The following is a 17,508-nucleotide window of genomic DNA, read 5'->3' on the forward strand; positions in this document are numbered from 1 at the left end:
AAACTGGTCTCAGTAGCCTTGACTGTACTGCACCCACCCAAATTGGCGTTCTCTTTGGAGAGTAGGGAGCTTTGTAAATTCTGACAGTTACAGAGGTGGGGAGAAACTCGCAGCAGCAAACTAAGCACATTTATTTAAAATAGCAACCATTGTAGACAGACTAAGAGGAAAGATACTTCAGTTTAATATATATACTTACACCTTTACATATTTAAGTACGTGTTTATTCCGTTGACATCACTCATTTATAGAACATATTTTCACAAAACGAAAAAAAAAAGGTTTATTTAATAGGGTCTTTTTCTTTCAATATTATCGCCCCAGTCATTGTTGCAACATAAAGCTGTGGTTTGAAGAATTTCTCTTCTCAAAGAATGCCTTGTACCCCCTTCCACGAAGTAGGCACGCTCTGGGAGGCCAGCCAGGAAGTGGGAACAGCCTCCTATATCAAACTGGGTGTTTCTACGTACATTAAAACAGGATTCTACCTGTATTGCAGGAAGAGCACACCATTAAAATTTGAATTCTTTCTCCGCGACCCCCGAAGGAAGGAAAAAAACCGATTTACATTGTTTTTTCTAAATTTCTGGCAGTAGCTTCAGTCTTGGAGGTACTTTAATACTTTCTTCGGCTAGAAAAGTTTATGCAAGCCAAGCTCAAAATTTCTACAGCATGCCCCAAGAACTCTATTTTGACACACTCCAAGACCGTACCGGCGGTGTCACTGGCCCACCGGAAGCCGGCTGAGAATAGCTAGTGAAGTACCAGGCAGGTTTTCAGATGGTGGAAAGGGCGGCATTAAGTTACCAGGCCAGAGGGTTCCCTTGCCTCCTTCTCTGCCCAGGCCCGGGCGAGGGTGGGGACAGGGTGGGGCGGGCGAGGCGGGCCAGCGCCGCACCTGTGGGCCGAGCCCCGCGCCCCGCCAGCTTCCCCCGCGCGGGTGGGGCGGGCCGGGCGCGATGGCTTCCGTGCGCCCCTCCCGGGCCGGCGGGGCGCAGGGCTCGGCCCCCGCGGGCGCCTCTCGGCCCGGCCCGCGCGCTCCCGGCCGCCGTGGGAAGGGGCCATCCCCGGGCCCGCGCCGAGCCTCGGCCCCGCCGGCCCCCGCCCCCGCCCCGCGGCCGCCCACGCCGGGATCTGCGTCACTCGGCCGCGCGTGGGCGGGAGCCAGAGCGGCGAATGGAGCAAGAGCGGAATCTCCCGATGTGACAGCGCGCGGGGCGGGGGCGCGGGCGGCGGGGGCGGCGGGGGAGGGAGAGGCCGAGGGAGGGGCGGCGGGAGAGGCCGAGGGAGGGCGCCCCGGGCCGCCGCCGCCGCCGCCCGCCTCCGCCCGAGCCTCCGCCCGCGCGGCCGAGCGAGCGCCGTCGGGGCGGGCGGGGGACGGAGCGCGCGCCCACCGCGTCCCTGCCCCCCTCGATGGGCGCGGGGGCGTCCCGGCCGCCGCAGCCGCCGCAGGAGCCGGGCTGAGCCGTCGTCGCCGAGCGCGCCGCCGCCGCGGGCCGCGTAGGTACCGGGCGGGCCTCGGGCCGGGGCGGGGGGCGCGGGCCGGGCCGGGCGGCCGCAGGGCCGGGGGGCGAGGGCCGCGCGGGAGGGCGCGCTCGCGGGCGCGCGTGGGGAGCCGGCGCTCGCGGGCACTTCCGAAAAGTGCCGGCGCTCTCCGCTTTCTTCCTGTTATCCGCCCCTTCCTACTGTAGTTGGGTTGTGAGGCGGAAGGAGAGTTTTGCCTGGAAGCGGCTTTGGGAAACTTGGCACCCGGGCGCAGGGACTCCCGAGCCTCCGAGGCTGAGCTGGGAGTGTGCAGACACGTGCAGGGCGCAGGAGCTCGGGTCGCAGGTGTGTGACCTTACGGGGACAACACCGAAGTGCGGTCCGCCCGGGAGACCTGCAGGGAGTCTCCCGGGGTAGAGCCGGAATGTGCGTCCGCGGCTTGTGCAGACCAAGTTTTGCAGAGGGCGACCAGCAGGAACCATGCCCTGGCTCAGGGAGGCTTGGGAAATTTTGGAGTGCCTGTTAATTTACAGTTTGATCCGAAAGAGCTGATTTGGAGTAACTTGTCACTACCGATTGGTTTGCCAGTGACGTGCCTGCCAACTTTGCGGAGTGCAAAGATCAGAATCTCCGAGACTAGGCTCTCGTTTAAAAATATTTTGGCACTTTTAATAGTTAATATTAGATTGCATAGGAGCAGAGGAACCGAATTTAAAATAGATTAGTCACATCCGAAATGCTTCGCTGTTTTGTACACGCAGCCAATTACCCTTTTAAATATTCACTTTTGGAAAAGTCTTTCTTTGTCGAATATATGTTATGACATTTATAATTCATCTGCCGGCTTTAAGAAAAGCTATGGAAGAGAGGATGTATAGCATGTTCTGGGTGGAGGCTATCTTCCTGAGATGGAGAGAGCTGTTTCTTCACTCTGAGTTCATGTGCCAGTACAAGAGACCTTGCAGCCATTGAGACATTTAATTTCGTTTCTTCATTAAGCAAAGCGGATTAATAAATATGCTGTTGAGAATTTGTAGATGGGCCGCAAGGTCAGCTTTCTTCATCCCTGTTTCCAGTTTAGATACTGGAACATCTTGAAAGAAAATAATTTCAAGGAACGTGCTAGGGATATAAATAATATATATTTTTTATTTTTATTTTTTTACTTTTTTGACATGAACATCTTTTGCTTAACCTGCCATTCCACTAGTGAGCATACTCTCTCTACTGAAGCTGTGACTCTGCTGTTATGAGGGACTGTACCAGTGACAATAGTAAGAAAAAAAAACACTGAGGCACTGGATATGTTTCACTCTGTTCCTTAGATGTGAATATATTGCATGTGACAAATTCTTAAGATTGATATAGCTGATGCAGGAAATTTTAGTGAGCTATTATGTCTAATAAATTACATCAAGTAAGTAAATGAATATAATTGCATAATCTTAGCTAAACTAAAAGTTTTCCTTTTGTTACTGCCCTATAGAAAACCCAGCCTCGTTTCCTATTTGTTATTTAATAATCGGCTAAAGCATTCCATATCTCTTTTTACTTCAACTTTAAGGACATACGGTTTATTGAAATCTGCACGATAGATGCTTTAAAAGAGAAGAGATTATGAAGTAGGGCAGACCTTTGAAGAATCTGTTTCATAAGCTCTAGATTTTAGGGTAAAAATGGTTGACCGGAAAGTAGTGTGTTGATTTTTGTGTCTGGTGACCTACAGTCTGTCCTGGAGTTAGGCCCTGACTATTTCATTATAATAAGCCTGCTTTGTTGCTTTTCTTTTTTCTTTTTGGAAAGCTCTGTTATTTCTGTTATTTGACATAGTTCGAAGCTGTGATCTGTATTCCACAGGGCCATTATGTATGTGTTACTTTCATGAAAGTGACCATTTAATGAGTAGTTTAAGATTGTGCTCATGACCAGCTCTCGTGTGTGTGCATATTTCACTGTAGATTTTGTCAAGCATTAAAGAATAAAACCCAGCCACTTGAGCATCAAGTAAGGTTGCTGTCTCCTTTGCTGGGTCTCACTCGTGTCCTGCCTGCTTCTTTTGAATCCTTGAGAGGTGGGAAGAGTAGTGTGGTTATTATACTGAGTGCAGTTTTCCTTTCTGACATGACATGTTCAGGGCTCATACCCTAGCAGAATAGACTCTCCTCTTAATAATGGAACGAGAGGAAAATTTCAGAAGTTGATGCTGGGGAAATACATTAATCCTCATCCTGAGAAGTCTCACAGGTAAACATATCATTAAGTTTTCAAATACTGTGTCATTTTTCAGCGCATTGTGTTTAGGGGCTGTATGTTAATTTACATGGTATGTCAGGACTTTTCCCGGAAGAACTTGTGAAGACCATGAGATTTATATATGTATGCGTGTTGCTGCAGTCTCCCCAGACTCTCTTAATGCCAGCCAAATGCCTTGTCTATTGGCTGAAGTATTCCCAGCCATTGTATGAGATGCTAGCATTTGTCTGTTGGTATTAATGTGTAATTGTTTAATAGACAAGTCCTGTTTACCTTTTTCTGATTTTAGTAAACATGCTTTAAACCTAACCTTTGAAAATAGTCAAATAAGGACTGAATTTAAAAGGACTCTCTGGGGAAAAAAAAATGTTCCCAGTTTTATTCAGAATTGAGGGAAGAATCCATTGGGAAGAACACTTTAATTTTCCCAAATTAGCACGAATTCATTAGAAGCCAAGGGTGTAATTCATAGCTATGTGAGCAGTAAGTCCCCAAATTGTCTTGCCTTAGGATTTGTCACTGTAGATGTGAGAGAGCAGCTCACGGGGGGGGGGGGGGTGAAGCGCATGCTTCTGGCTGGCTGTGCACGCTCCAGCAAAACTCTAAGCAACATACAGCTCACCCGTGTTTCCTAGGGAGTTTGTCTAAGGATGTGCTTTGGAACTTGAAGGACACAGGAACTGGTGAGGATCCAGGAGAACGCCGTAGTCTTAACTGACCCATGACATGCAGCTGAACCACACATGCACATTTTTTAGCTTTGAGTTCTGGATTCATATTAGAAGTGAAAAAACTGCATCTCCTGCAGGCTCCTCCTTTCCTAGGCCGAACTTTTGGGCTCACCTTCTGCTCTTTTCTCCCAAGCCTTTCCATGCTACACTTTGAAACGTGCTGGTACTTGAGAGGCTAGAAGGCCAAAGCCCTCTTCGTTTTTAACATTGATAGGGCAAGAGACCTTACTGACCTATTAAGAGAGAAACTGTCTAGTGGAGTTATTTCCCCTCATCTGAAGGGCAGCTGGAGGTCTAAGAGGTTGCTGTTCACTCGGAAACCTTGAAGTCTGTTCAGGCTGTTATAGATAAGTCAGGCCCCATGGAGATGCTGCGCTTGCTTCCTCGCTAGTCCGTGAAGAGTCTTCTAGACAACCATAGACCTCCTGGATACATGTACAGTAGCTATCCACAGTTGCTAAATGTGCGTGTGGCAGTCATTCTTACCGCATTCAAGGAAAATATTTAAGAATAGACTGGATCTGTTAAAGGGTAGTGATGATTTGTAACATGTTTTCAATTTATTTGAAGCACACTGTGTTGGATATTTAGGAACACAAACAAAAATGACCCAGGATCTCCCGTGATTGAACCTAAATTCTTAAAGGCATGCTGACTTGGGAGGCTGACTTCATACGCGATGGATTATTTCCATTCTGGCCATGTGTGTTCCTGTACTTGGCTTTCATCCTTTGGTCTCTTAAGTAAACAGCCCTGTTATGAGACTCTGCTGCATATGAAGTGAGTGAGGGAAGAGGATAGTAAGAAGAGTAGCAGGTTTGGGGGCACCAAACTGAGAGAGAGTTATTGAGAGAGTGTCCCTGAAATATGAAAAGGAGCTGAGGATGAGATTTTGACCCAAACATTGGGTTTCCTTATATAGCCATCCTTGTAGAAGAAATAGCATTCCACACAGAACACTGTGCTGAGAATAAAGGTGAATAAAAGAGTAATGAAACCTAATTGCTACCCTCGGGGTACCTATAACCAAACAGTATCTTGTCTTCAGAGCCAGGTTAAGCCCTTTGATCTGAAGCTCCTTTTGTGGAGCACATCGCATTGTGTTTATCACAGTACTGAAACTTGTTCTTTTGCCTAACTGATCTTCATGAAGGGTCCTTAGAACTGGCTCAGGGCTTCACATACTGGAATAAGTGAAAAAATAACAGGGGAGGGTGTTGGGCAGAAAGAAAGGAAAACATTACTGTGGGCAGTCTGAAAATCAAGAGAAAATCAATAGCCAGGCTGTGTGTGAAAGGTTATATGGGGAAGGCCCAGGACAGGGTAATGAGAGGAGGGTTGAAAGGTACCTTTGGGGACCTGGGGGCCTATATGAGTAGTTTAGGTTGCTTGTGTTAAGCAGTAGGAAACTTGCAGAGAAAAGGGAAAAGCCATACCTGTATTGAAGTGGGGGCCAGGAAGCAGTGAAAACCAGGGTTAGGTGCTTTGGGAACAAAAAGAAAAAGACTGATGTCTAAGATCATGCAGATTTGAGAAGAGAAGTAGAGAAACAAAGTTGAGGCATTTTCATTAATCTGGGAAACAGGAAAAAGTAGTGCAATGGAAAGGACTGAAGAAATTGCAAAGAATGTATCTGGGAATCTAGAAGATGCGAAGAAGAGAGGCCATGCCCTCGGTTCTGGGGACCGGAAGTAAGGGTTTGGTTGTCCGCAGGTGTGGACAGTTCAGGCTCATCATTCTCAAGTATTTCAGGCATGATAATCACTTTTAAATAAAATCCAGCAGCTACTCAGGATTATTTTACTTTTAGCATTGTGCCTTGAGAAAACACTGGCCATTCTCAAAGTAACACATTTAGTTACACTTTAAAGCAGTTTGTATCTTGTGAAATCTGGAGAGTTCATTTACTTTCATTGTAAAGAAAAGCTTCATTTTTGCTTTAAGGTGGCTTTGCAGGGACTCCATAGGCTGCTCAGGGATTGTTCCACTAAGCCACAGGTTCTTAACACAGGGGTTGTGTGGGGCATGTCATTCATTTAGGGTGTGGGATGGTGAAGGTTTGCGCAATAGAAAAAGGTTTCTGAACCCATAAGAACTAGAAAAATAAATAAAAGATTCAGAATTAAACATACAATGAGAGCGAGGTATTCCTGGCATGATGGCTAGTGTTGCCTCCTGTCTTCACTGGGGCCTTGGTGCTGAACACACAACACACTTCACGCCCTGTAGAGCCTTCCCTCCAGAGAGCCATGACTGCAACTGGAGACTGTTGACTCACATCTGAGACTGTTGCAGATTATGAATTGCATCATTCTTACTGAACATGCAAAGTTTTCTGTTTTTACAGAAACTAATAGTTTAATTGCAGAAAAGAAAGACAATATTTTCTGCCATCCTTTTGTAGTGGGCTAATATGCAATTAGCATGTCTGTGGATTGTATTATCTTATGATGTTTGGGTTTAAAAATTGCTGTCTGAGTTGCTGACAAGTTTCATAAACAATCGGCTTGGGATTAGGACAGAATTTCTAACAAATTTCTGAAACAGCCCTGAACACACTGGTGCATTTGTTCTGCATCATACTCAGCATGGATAACTATAAAGCACAAATATTGAGCAACTCTAAAAATACCGCAGATGCTGTGTGCCCTGTACTTTAGCAACATCTTCAAAGAGGGCCTGGATGTAGAACATAGAGGAGAAGAAAAGGAAAAGGAAGTCAGTGTGCCATTACCAAGGTTAAATGAAGACACTTCAGGAAGTGGCATGTGGCAGAGAGGTCGCTGGGAAGCCCTGGTGAGAACTCAGTGGTCCTTGAGACTACTGAGGGTTTACCTGTGAGTGTGTCTATGGGGAGCACATCCTAAATTCTCAGATGGCCCAGTGGGTCCTGACGCATCAGGCTTGATGGAGAGACTCCTCATGAAAGACCTCTCTGCCTTACCCTGAGTCTTCTGCCCCAGGCCTGGAAAATTCTGTCACCCTGGCAAACCAGGAATCGAGCAGTGACATTTTCCGGATCAGACAGTTGCTCGGTTCCCTCAGCACAGCCTGAGCCAGGCAGGTGAGCAATGCTACTCTGGGTGGGCCAACGCAAGAAGCATTGTGGGGCTTAGGAACCCCTTGTTACCATTTAGTGAGCAATAATCAGTCTAGAACGAATTCTGAATTCATCTTTTTTTTTCTGTTTTTAAATTTTCCTGTCTAATGTTTTGTTCTTCTGACCAAGGTATAGGGATTATATGCTTTTCAGGGGCAGTAGAGTTGGTTATCTTTAGGAAACAGAAAGAATGAGTCAATGGTTTCTTTAAACCATGGATTTTTATGAAAAAATCAGACCCAGCTTGGGACCCCATGGTGTCTTGGAGCAGCCAAGTACAGAAGCTTTTAGCTGAGTGGATTTATCATCAACTGCTAGAATATTGTGCTGTTAGGACTCTTTAATGCCCTGTTCAGAGAGAAGCAGCCAGAGGTTGTTTCCAGCGTATCTGACCTTCATATTCAAGCATGAGTAGTTATAGATTTTGTGGAAATAAAATCTCACTGGATTTTAAATCGAATCAAGTTAATGTATGAAGTGGTGGGTGTTTAAATTATCACAGCAAGCTTTGAAGGAAGCCGAAACAATCTTTCAGGGGGAGAGCTTGGGGAGAAAGCTCCTCTCCCAGCTGCGAGGGTGGGTCTTTAGAAAGCCTCCTGGGATTCTGAACAGTACGTCTGTCTTTCATCTGTTATTTTGACTTTGGAAATGTACACTTGTTCCCATCATTCTTTACATTGTTAGCTGCTTTTACCAGTCCACAAGGACTTTCTCTCAGGAACTAGGACATTTGGTAAAGTACATGAAAAAGGACAAGACTGGAAAACTGCTGTTTCCTAAAACCATTCATTGTCTTATGTCAGAAGACTACAATGTAAGTTTGAGTCTTTTGAGTCCTAAGATCCTTTTGTATTTTTATATTTGTTTAATAAATATTCCATTTTCTCCTGTTATAAAATGACTGGAAAATTCTGTTAATCTAAATCATGAACTGCTTCCCATATCCCATGATTTGGGAAACAAATATGAATTGGTGAATTAGTATGTCACTCAGGAAACTTTGTAAAGCTACAGTCCTCCTATGGCAAGGACTGTCCATATACATACTTTTATGCACGTGGAGTTTTTTCTGTTCTATTGTGAATTCATGTAGAGCAGCTACATGAGGTAAATGATGAGAAAGTTTTTTTGCTCCTGTCCAGACATGTCAGGAGCCCTTCTGTTTGCTGTGGTGTTTAATCCACTCTTAATCTCCATCTACCTCTCAAGGCTGTGTTTTTGGGGCCTAATGTCCAATTAGACAGGTGGTAGAGCCTGTCTGCTTGGGCCCTCACTGAGGTGATGTAGAAGGCAGACATTTTACTCAGGACTGAGATGGTGCGACTGTGATGGTAGACCCCAAGTCCTGAGGCACTCACAGAACCTGCAGATTTTGTTGCCTAGATCTGTAGAGTGGGAATCTTTTTGTACAGTTTGCCTCATTTGCCAAGTCCAGAGTCTCACACTGTGGAGCTAAGGACTAAAGAAAGTGTTTTCCAAAAGCGCACTAAATGGTTTTCCACGAGGTGTTAGCAGAAGCCACTGAACACCCTAATATTTTTTTTAACCTATGGGAAATTCACAGAAGCCATGCTTGGACTGGTCCATGTAAATAGAGAGCCTCGAAGTTGGAGGAGGTTGGTAGTTGTCAAAATGTGGTAGTTCAAAGGTCTCAGGAGGCAGGGCTGAGGAGGGAGTGCTTAGAGCAAAGAGAGGCCTGCTCTGTGTTAAGGAAGCTGAGGTTGTAATTGTTAGAGCATTCTACTTGGTGGCTTTTGAGGACAGGTGCAGGCATGGTGACTGTCTTCCAGTGTGCTGCCAGTGCCCTGCTTCTGTTGTCTCTACAGTGTTGCTGCGTACAGCAGCAGAGGTGGTCCTCCACTCGCCTCTGTGGTGTGGATGCCTTGGCCTTCTGTGGTTGGCCCCTTTTGTTTAAAGGTTGCTTTGCTTAATGGAAGTACTTGGCCAGCTCCCCTCCTGGAACTCATTGAAAGTGTTGATGAGTGAGAATCTGTCCCCTTCCGTACCGCAGCGCTGAAGTGTCTCCTTCGTTCTCTCGCCCACCCATCTCTAACTATGCCACCTGTTTGCTTGTTCAGTTCATACTGAAATCCATCTCTTTCAGCGGCTAGATAGAAATAACTGTCTCACTCAGTTTGCGCGAAGATTACACATAATATCATAATATATTATTTATCAGGTTTCCAGGCACAAAATCAAGGTTTGGTGAAAGGTTATGCAGTGGCTTCTTACTTCCTGCTATTTTTTTTTCCCCTCCACTACCATGTTTACTCCATAAGGGAAGGAAATGTAAAGCTGAGACTATGGAACAGATTCTGAGTCCCCAGTCTGTGTTTAGTGACTGTTTTCCTTTGAGAACATAGGACGGTGGAGCAGCTGACTGGTGGGGTTGTGAAAAGGAGGGCTGGATAGAATGTGTGTGCTGGGAGCACATCCTTCATTTCCAGCTGCTCTGCACGTAATGCCGCTATTGCTGTCTCACGTTTGCAATGTCGCAGCCCGTTTACGAAGCCTGAAGCAAGTGTGGTGAGTCTTTCTCTCTCCTTTTTGTAGGTTAAGCCCGTCCACAGTAATGGCCACGGCCTTACCCAGGACGCTGGGGGAGCTGCAGCTGTATAGGATACTGCAGAAAGCCAATCTGCTTTCTTACTTTGATGCCTTTATCCAGCAAGGTGGTGACGATGTCCAGCAGCTGTGCGAAGCTGGAGAAGAGGAGTTTTTGGAGATCATGGCACTTGTGGGCATGGCAAGCAAGCCCCTTCACGTTAGACGGCTTCAGAAGGCTTTGAGAGACTGGGTTACGAACCCTGGCCTTTTCAATCAGCCACTGACTTCCCTTCCCGTCAGTAGCATACCCATCTACAAATTACCGGAGGGCTCGCCGACGTGGCTGGGAATATCCTGCAGCAGTTACGAGAGGAATAGCAGTGCACGGGAACCACACTTAAAAATCCCCAAGTGTGCTGCCACCACCTGTGTGCAGAGCCTGGGTCAGGGCAAGTCAGAGGTGGGAAGTCTAGCGCTGCAGAGTGTCGGTGAGTCCAGGCTCTGGCAAGGACACCACGCCCCGGAGAGTGAGCACAGCCTCTCCCCAGCAGACTTGGGCTCCCCGGCCTCCCCGAAGGAGAGCAGCGAGGCACTGGATGCTGCTGCTGCCCTCTCTGTGGCCGAGTGTGTGGAGCGGATGGCCCCCACCCTGCCCAAAAGCGACTTGAATGAAGTGAAAGAGCTGCTCAAGAACAATAAGAAGTTGGCCAAAATGATCGGTCACATCTTCGAGATGAGTGATGAAGATCCACACAAAGAGGAGGAGATTCGAAAGTACAGCGCCATCTATGGCCGATTCGACTCCAAGAGAAAGGATGGGAAACACCTCACACTGCATGAGGTAAGGCTCCTGGGTACCGCTGCTCACTGCAGGTTGCCTGCTGATGGTCTACAGCAGAGGAGCCCTCCTGGAGCAGCCCTGAAAATACTGAAGTGTGACAGCCCTAGGGCTGCCTTGAGTTGAAAAACACATTCGAGTTTTTAAAACTGCAGTGCAAGGCAGCTTCTAGAAAAATGCCAGAATTCAAGCAGTGAGACATAAATTTCACATTTGCAGGGTGTTTTGTTTCTTTAGTTAAGAAATAAAGTAAGATTTTAAATGTGGACCATCATTTTAACTTTCTTTTTTATAAACCTCTGTTAAAAGCAAAAAGTAATGATAAATTGACCAGAACATAAGGTAATTTCGAGGTAATATAGAAAACAAAGTTATGTTAGGAATGTTGGAAGTGAGAGTAGTTTGAATCTTGTTTTGGTTCGAAGCCCAGCATAGAAAGGTCTCTATGGCACTTTATCTAAAAGTGTTCTGTTTAAGCATGAAACACACACACACACACACACACACACACATTGCATACACACCTCATTTGTATATGTGCATACATTTTTCACTTCCTTGCTTTTTCTTGTTTATCTGGCTAACACCTCTCCATTACTCAGCACAGATGTAAGCTTGTCTTTGCTGTGATCTTTTCCTCTAAGTAGAATCTGTCTCCTTTGCATCCTGCGTCCACTTCTGTCACAGTAGCTCCAGAACACTTTGTTGTGATGCCTTTGTATCCTGGTCTGTCCCTTGCTGATGATGGCTTTTCAATCTTTTATCCCTAGAGTCTAGTCTGTCCAGTGAGTGCTTAGAAAGTGATTCATTTTCAGAAGTCAAAAAGACTTTCATGGTGAGATTTTTTTTTTAAATAACCGCATACCCTTCAGAAGAAAGGAACAAACCTTCAGAAATAAAGTTAGGTTGACTATTTTATTCAGCATCGTGCCACCTCATCTTGTGCTGTAATCTGAAAGGAACTTATGTTCACTGTGAGGGTATTCTGACATGAAAAGGTACCCATTACTGACTTGTAAGCTTCTGAAGACTTACCTTTACACGTCCAAGCATCAGTTCATGTTTCACAAAGTGTTCTCCAGATTCCTGTGTCAGTGGTGAAGCTCCACACTCCAGGAGTGGAGGCCCCTGACTGCTCTGTGGCTGCACTGCCGGACGTTACTCTGTCCACCTCATGGTGCCAATTAGATTGTTGCCACTATAAAAAGAGCTTATGTATCCTGGTATATGAACATTCACACTTAAAATGCTTATTATTTTTAATTACGTCTGTGGGTCGTGTAGGTGTGTGTGTCAGTGCCTATGAGGGCACACGTGCCCGGTCTCATGGAGCTGCAGCTGTAGGCTGCTGTGAGCCATGTGACATGGGTGCTGGGGACCAAATAGGTGTCCTCTGCAAAAACAGTGTGCATTCCTGACCATTCCAGCTCCAGCCACACAAAGCCTTTTACAGTCTTCTGTGGAATGCATTCCACCCTGTGAATTGGGGGATCAAGAAGTTTGCAGATGTAATGTTCCAATCCACTGCTAATTGCTGCTAACTCGCTTTCTAAAAAGCCGAAAACATTGTGCTTCCATCAGTGCTATGCAAATGTCTGTTTATCCACACTTGCTGGTAATGCATTTTACATTTTAATCCCTGCCAGTCTTAAGGGATGGAAACTTAGACTCAGATCTGCTTTTCTGGAGAAGATGGTGAGCTTCTCTTCCATGGTCAGTCTTCTGGCCATAAAACCATTTTAGTAGTTGAGTTGTCTTCTAAAAGGTTGATTCTGGGCATAATCCCGGCACTCAGGTGGCAGGGACAGGCAGATCTCTGCGAGTTTGAGACCAGCCTGGTCTACATAGTGAGTTCCAGGACATCCAGGGCAAAAAAATTGGTAAGAACTTTATATCTTTATGGGTATAAATTCTGTTTCCCCATGCGCTCATTCTTCCTTCGACAGTTTACTGTTTTTTCCTGTGACTTTGGTTTTACCTCGTCATGTCTGTTGATGTGATCCTCCTTGGCTTGGTTGACTTTTGTATTCCTCTCCAGGATAGACTTGTCTCAGCTGAGTACCTTTGCAGTGCAGTCTGTTGCACAGAAAAACATGTACTTCTTTATTCTTGTATTACAGCTTTTCTTTATTTCCTTACTTATTACAGCTTTATTCTTTAGTTTTTTTGTTTGTTTGTTTTTCAAGACAGGGTTTGTCTATGTAGCTTTGGCTGTCCTGGACTTTCATTGTAGGCCAGGCTAGCCTCAAACTCACAGTGTTCCACCTGCTTCTACCTCTCCAAGTGCTGGTATAACAGATGTGCTCTCCCACACCCAGCTTTTTTTTTATACATATAATTTTAAAATTTTACAGATGAAACACGAAGTTGAGTTAAAAAACATAGTTTTATCAAAGTAAAAGCAATTTTTAACAAAGATTACTTTAATAACCAATCAATTTCACAATGAAAAAAACCTTCCTTATTAAACAATTCAAACTAATTGCTTTTATACTAGGCTTTTGCTACAGGGATCTTTGCCTCATTAGCTAAGTAGGTACTTAGTAAATGTAAGTCCCGAGGTCATTCTTAAGTGTCCTTGAATAAAGGTGTGCTGAAAATGAGTGTTGGGTGTGGAGGGGTGAGGGCGGAGCTTTGGGAAAGCTACCTTGCCTCTAAACTTCACCTTGGACAGCTCTTGTTCGTTGTGGCTCCAATGTGTGAATTTAGTCCAATAATGTGGATGAAGGTAGGAGTTACAGAAGCCAGCTTTCTTAACCTCCCAGACTCTCACGACCTTGGAGAACTTTGGGAGTCTGAAATTAGGAGAGAATAGAAAGTAGGATTACTGTTGTGACCTTCGAAGTGTTATGAAAATAATTAACTTTAAATCAGAGAAAGACTTAAGTATATCTAAGTATCTAAGATAAAAAAATGTTACCAGTTTATTTCCAGTTTCCAAATGAGGGGATATGTGACTGGCATCCCCCTGTTCTGAGAGTCCTCTTTGTAACAGCGTCCTGCTTTTATGTAGATCTTTCAAAGCCAAGTATTTTCTGTAGTTCTGACATATCTGACACCTGGGAAAAAGTCAACTCCAAGTCCTTAGGATTTTTTTTTCTTATAAACATTTTTGTACTTGTTCCCGAAAGCATTGCATCCTGCACAGCAAGAATTATACAGTAGAACACTGCTTTTAAAGTGAAAGAATAGGTAATTGGTGGGCAGTGATTAAAATGTAGAGCCGTGCAGAGTCTGGGTGCGGGGCAGGCGCTGCAGGACGGGCAGCCGTGGCTGTGGCAGGAGGGATTTCAGCAGACTGGTCTGTGTATCCAGAGGTGCAGTGGAGATGACAGGTGGTTAAGTAGACAGCCACTGTGCTTCGGACCTCGAGTCAGTGGATGATGAAACATAAACTGAAGATTGGAAATAGCAGGGAATGTGGGATGAAAGCAGAATGTGGGACTGTGCAGAAGCGTAAGTCAACAGTTTGCACTGTGAGGTATTTGTAGCAGACAGTATCCGCTGGTCAAGGGACTCTAAAGCTGCGAGATGGAAAAGGAAAGGAGGGTAGTCAGCTCCTGAATGATAGTTCCACCAGAACTCTGTGGGGATTCAGCTGCTAAGTAGTGACCAAGATAAAGCCCAGGCCTGTGAAACGGTGATGCCAAGCTGCATGAGCTGCCAGCTCAGTGGTGAGATGTCAAAACTGAGGCGTTTTGGAAGGATGCAGCAGTTCTGGTTTTGAGAGAAGAAGCTGCATCTGGGACACCCTGAAGAAGAACAGGCCATGTGTAGGTTATGAAGCTTTCGGTCTGTGTTCTCAGCTTACATTGGGTAGTTTTCAGCACCCAACAGGTGAAAAAAGGTCTTGGGTTTTCTTTGGATGGCTTTGAGAAGTACATCGTAGGACTATTAAGGTAATTATTACTTCCTGAATCACTTAGTGATCACTTAGTATTACTTCTTGAATCATATTTTTCTGAACATGTCGATTCCATTCAGAACTTCAAACACTAGCAAGAAGTTATTTATGGTTTTGTGACCTAACCTAGTCTATATGGTTTCTCCCCGACGCGTCAATCACGCTTGCCCAGAAATTTGTCAACTCTTTTCCTCCAAGGACTGCAAACAAGGGTCAGTGGGCCTGATCTGGCCTTTCTTAGGTTTTCTATTGCTGTAAAGGGACACCATGACCTCAGCAACTCTTATAAAGGCAAACAGTTAATTGGGGCTGGCTGACAGTTCAGAGGTTTAGTCCATTGTCTGGCAGGAAGCATGGTGGCATGCAGGCAGACATGGTGCTGGAGAAGGAGCTGAGGTACTGTGTCTTGATCCACAGGCAGCAGAAGGGACTGTGTGCCACACTAGGACTAGCTTGAGCACAAGAGACCTCAGAGCCCACCCCCACAGAGACACTTCTTCCAACAAGGCCACGCCTCCTAAGAGTGCCACTCCCTATGGGCCATGCATGCAAACGAGTGTGTGGGGGCCATTCCTTTTCCAACCATCACACCTACCTTCCTTTTTTTGTGAATAAACTATTACAACAGCCCATGCATTTGTATGCAGTGTCAGTGGTTGCCTTTAAGCTACAATGGCTGAGTTGGACAGCTGGGACACTGGCCTATAAATCCTAAAATATCTCTGTGCTCTATACAAAGAGCCTTTTCTGTTTGAAGAATTTGTTATCTTAATTGAGGTTTTTGGTTGTGTGGTGTCTGGTCACTTCTAAATTAAATTGGGTTTGTTAATGTTCTGTTATTTTTATATTTTTGATTTAAGCAATTGTAGCTCTGAGTTTTCACTGTGCATGGATTCATTAAGGTTTTGATAGTTTATTTTATGATTACTGACTCATGAGTTATTTAGAATTTCATAGTTTGTTTGATTCTAACCATGAGTTAGTCTGCCTCACCCATTTAGTTTTTCTAATGATTTCTCTCTGAATTACCGGTGGTTGGTTCTCTCCACCATGCCAGTCCTGGAGAATGAACTCAAGACAACGAGCCTTGGTGGCAAGCTCCTTTTCCCACTGGATGGTCTCACTGGCCCTGTTTTGATAGCTGATTTTTTTTGACTGAACTCATATTTCTTAGAACGCTTAGAGGCCCCCGGAAGAGGCTTTCCCCAGCAGTTACTAGTTTTGCTTCCGCAGGCTGATAGGAGACATAACCTGGGCTAGGGTCTCGGCCCACTCAGTGTGGTGAATTAGGCTGGTGGTTGATGTGAGGATCGAGAGGTTGGTTTTCTGCTCTCTTCCACATAACTGAGGTTCGTGATTGGAAATGTCCTTCTATGCCCCTGGGTAGCATGATTTTCTGATGCTAGGGCATAGAGCTTTAGGGAAGACAGCATCTTAGGACTCGTCTCTCAGTCCTTTCCCACACTTCCTATCCCTGTGATGCTGTGAAGATAGAAACTTTTCGTTGAGTTTGGACACTCCATCCTTAACTTACTTGCTCTTTGAGGTACTACCGTCTTTGTTTTGTGCTCATCTGTGTTACTCTTTTTCTGGCCCATCAAACATTTCAGGAAATGTCTCTGCCTCCTGTCTCTGCTTGTTTTATTCGGTATTTTGTGGGTTTTGTTTTTGTTTGTTTGGTTGGATGGTTGGTTGGTTTTGGTTTGGCTTGAGTCTTAGTTTTTCTGTTATTCAAATATCCTGACAACAGCAATTGGTTCATGGTTCATCGTGGTGGGAAATCAAGGCAGCAGGCACTTGAAGCATCTGGTCATACTGCATTTACAGTCAGGATGAACAGAGCAGAGAATGCTGAGGACCAGTTCGCTTTCTCCTTTTTGTACATCTAGGATCTCAGCCCAGGGAATAGGGCCATCCACAGTTGAGTGTGCCTTCCAACTCCAACTACCGTAGTCAAAAGAATCCCTCACAGGCATGCCCAGAGGTTATTGAGAATAACCACCACAGTTTGTTTTGTTTTGGGGAGGGGCAGTTATGGCCCTTCCCCTCCTAAATGCAAAGACAAAGTCCCAGGTGCCTTTGAGCCTCTCTGTCGTCCAGCAGTGCCAAGTGTGCTTAAGTCAACAATGCTTCGTTGAAAGTTATAGTAATTTGGTCACTGCAGATGAACATGTTAGCTGCGGTGAAGGGAACATTCAGAGAATCAGTTATGGTAAAGACAACTGAGTGAAGTTTTAAGTTTAGCCATGAACAATCAGAAGCTCACCTTAGGAAATCTTGGACCTGAAGAGAAGAGTGGGATCTTAGTGTTTGGGGCTATGAGAATAGGAAGTGGGAGAGGTGCATACACCAGTTACGGAAGAGTAGCTTGTTGCCTTTGACTTCAGTGGCTTCAGTAGAAGCCAGCAGTGTCAGAGATAGCAATTGCATTTTCCTTTACAGATGTAATAGTCACTCATTTGTTAACTCTTGCCAAGTAGGGCCATGAACTCTGGGAAACACTGACAGAAAATTGAAAGGAGAGATTCTGTAATTTAGTGTCTTATTACAGCGTGAGAGTGAGCTGGGCGTATTTCTCTGGTCTTCATTTTCTGCCAGGAGGGTCCTCTAGAGCAGGAGGAGTTCCGTCTAGTCTGTTGGAGCTGAAATT

At 45.3% G+C, this 17,508-nt stretch overlaps 1 protein-coding gene across 3 annotated transcripts in view; it reads left to right on the forward strand.

The window, feature by feature from the left end:
- The first annotated feature begins 1,216 nt into the window (after nucleotides 1–1,216).
- Nab1 (NGFI-A binding protein 1) overlaps nucleotides 1,217–17,508 on the forward strand; it is a 41,563-nt gene continuing 25,271 nt past the window's right edge. The window contains exons 1-2 of one of the 3 annotated variants that reach the window (XM_060368342.1): nucleotides 1,217–1,504; nucleotides 10,123–10,957. In XM_060368342.1, coding sequence (XP_060224325.1) covers nucleotides 10,142–10,957 — 816 coding nt within the window. In that variant the 5' untranslated portion in view covers nucleotides 1,217–1,504; nucleotides 10,123–10,141. The remainder of the gene's footprint in view (nucleotides 1,505–10,122; nucleotides 10,958–17,508) is intronic. The other 2 variants (XM_021649287.2, XM_021649286.2) reach the window with 2 other exon arrangements.

The sequence above is a fragment of the Meriones unguiculatus genome, chromosome 15, assembly GCF_030254825.1.
Source record: "Meriones unguiculatus strain TT.TT164.6M chromosome 15, Bangor_MerUng_6.1, whole genome shotgun sequence".
Taxonomy (NCBI): Eukaryota; Metazoa; Chordata; class Mammalia; order Rodentia; family Muridae; genus Meriones; species Meriones unguiculatus.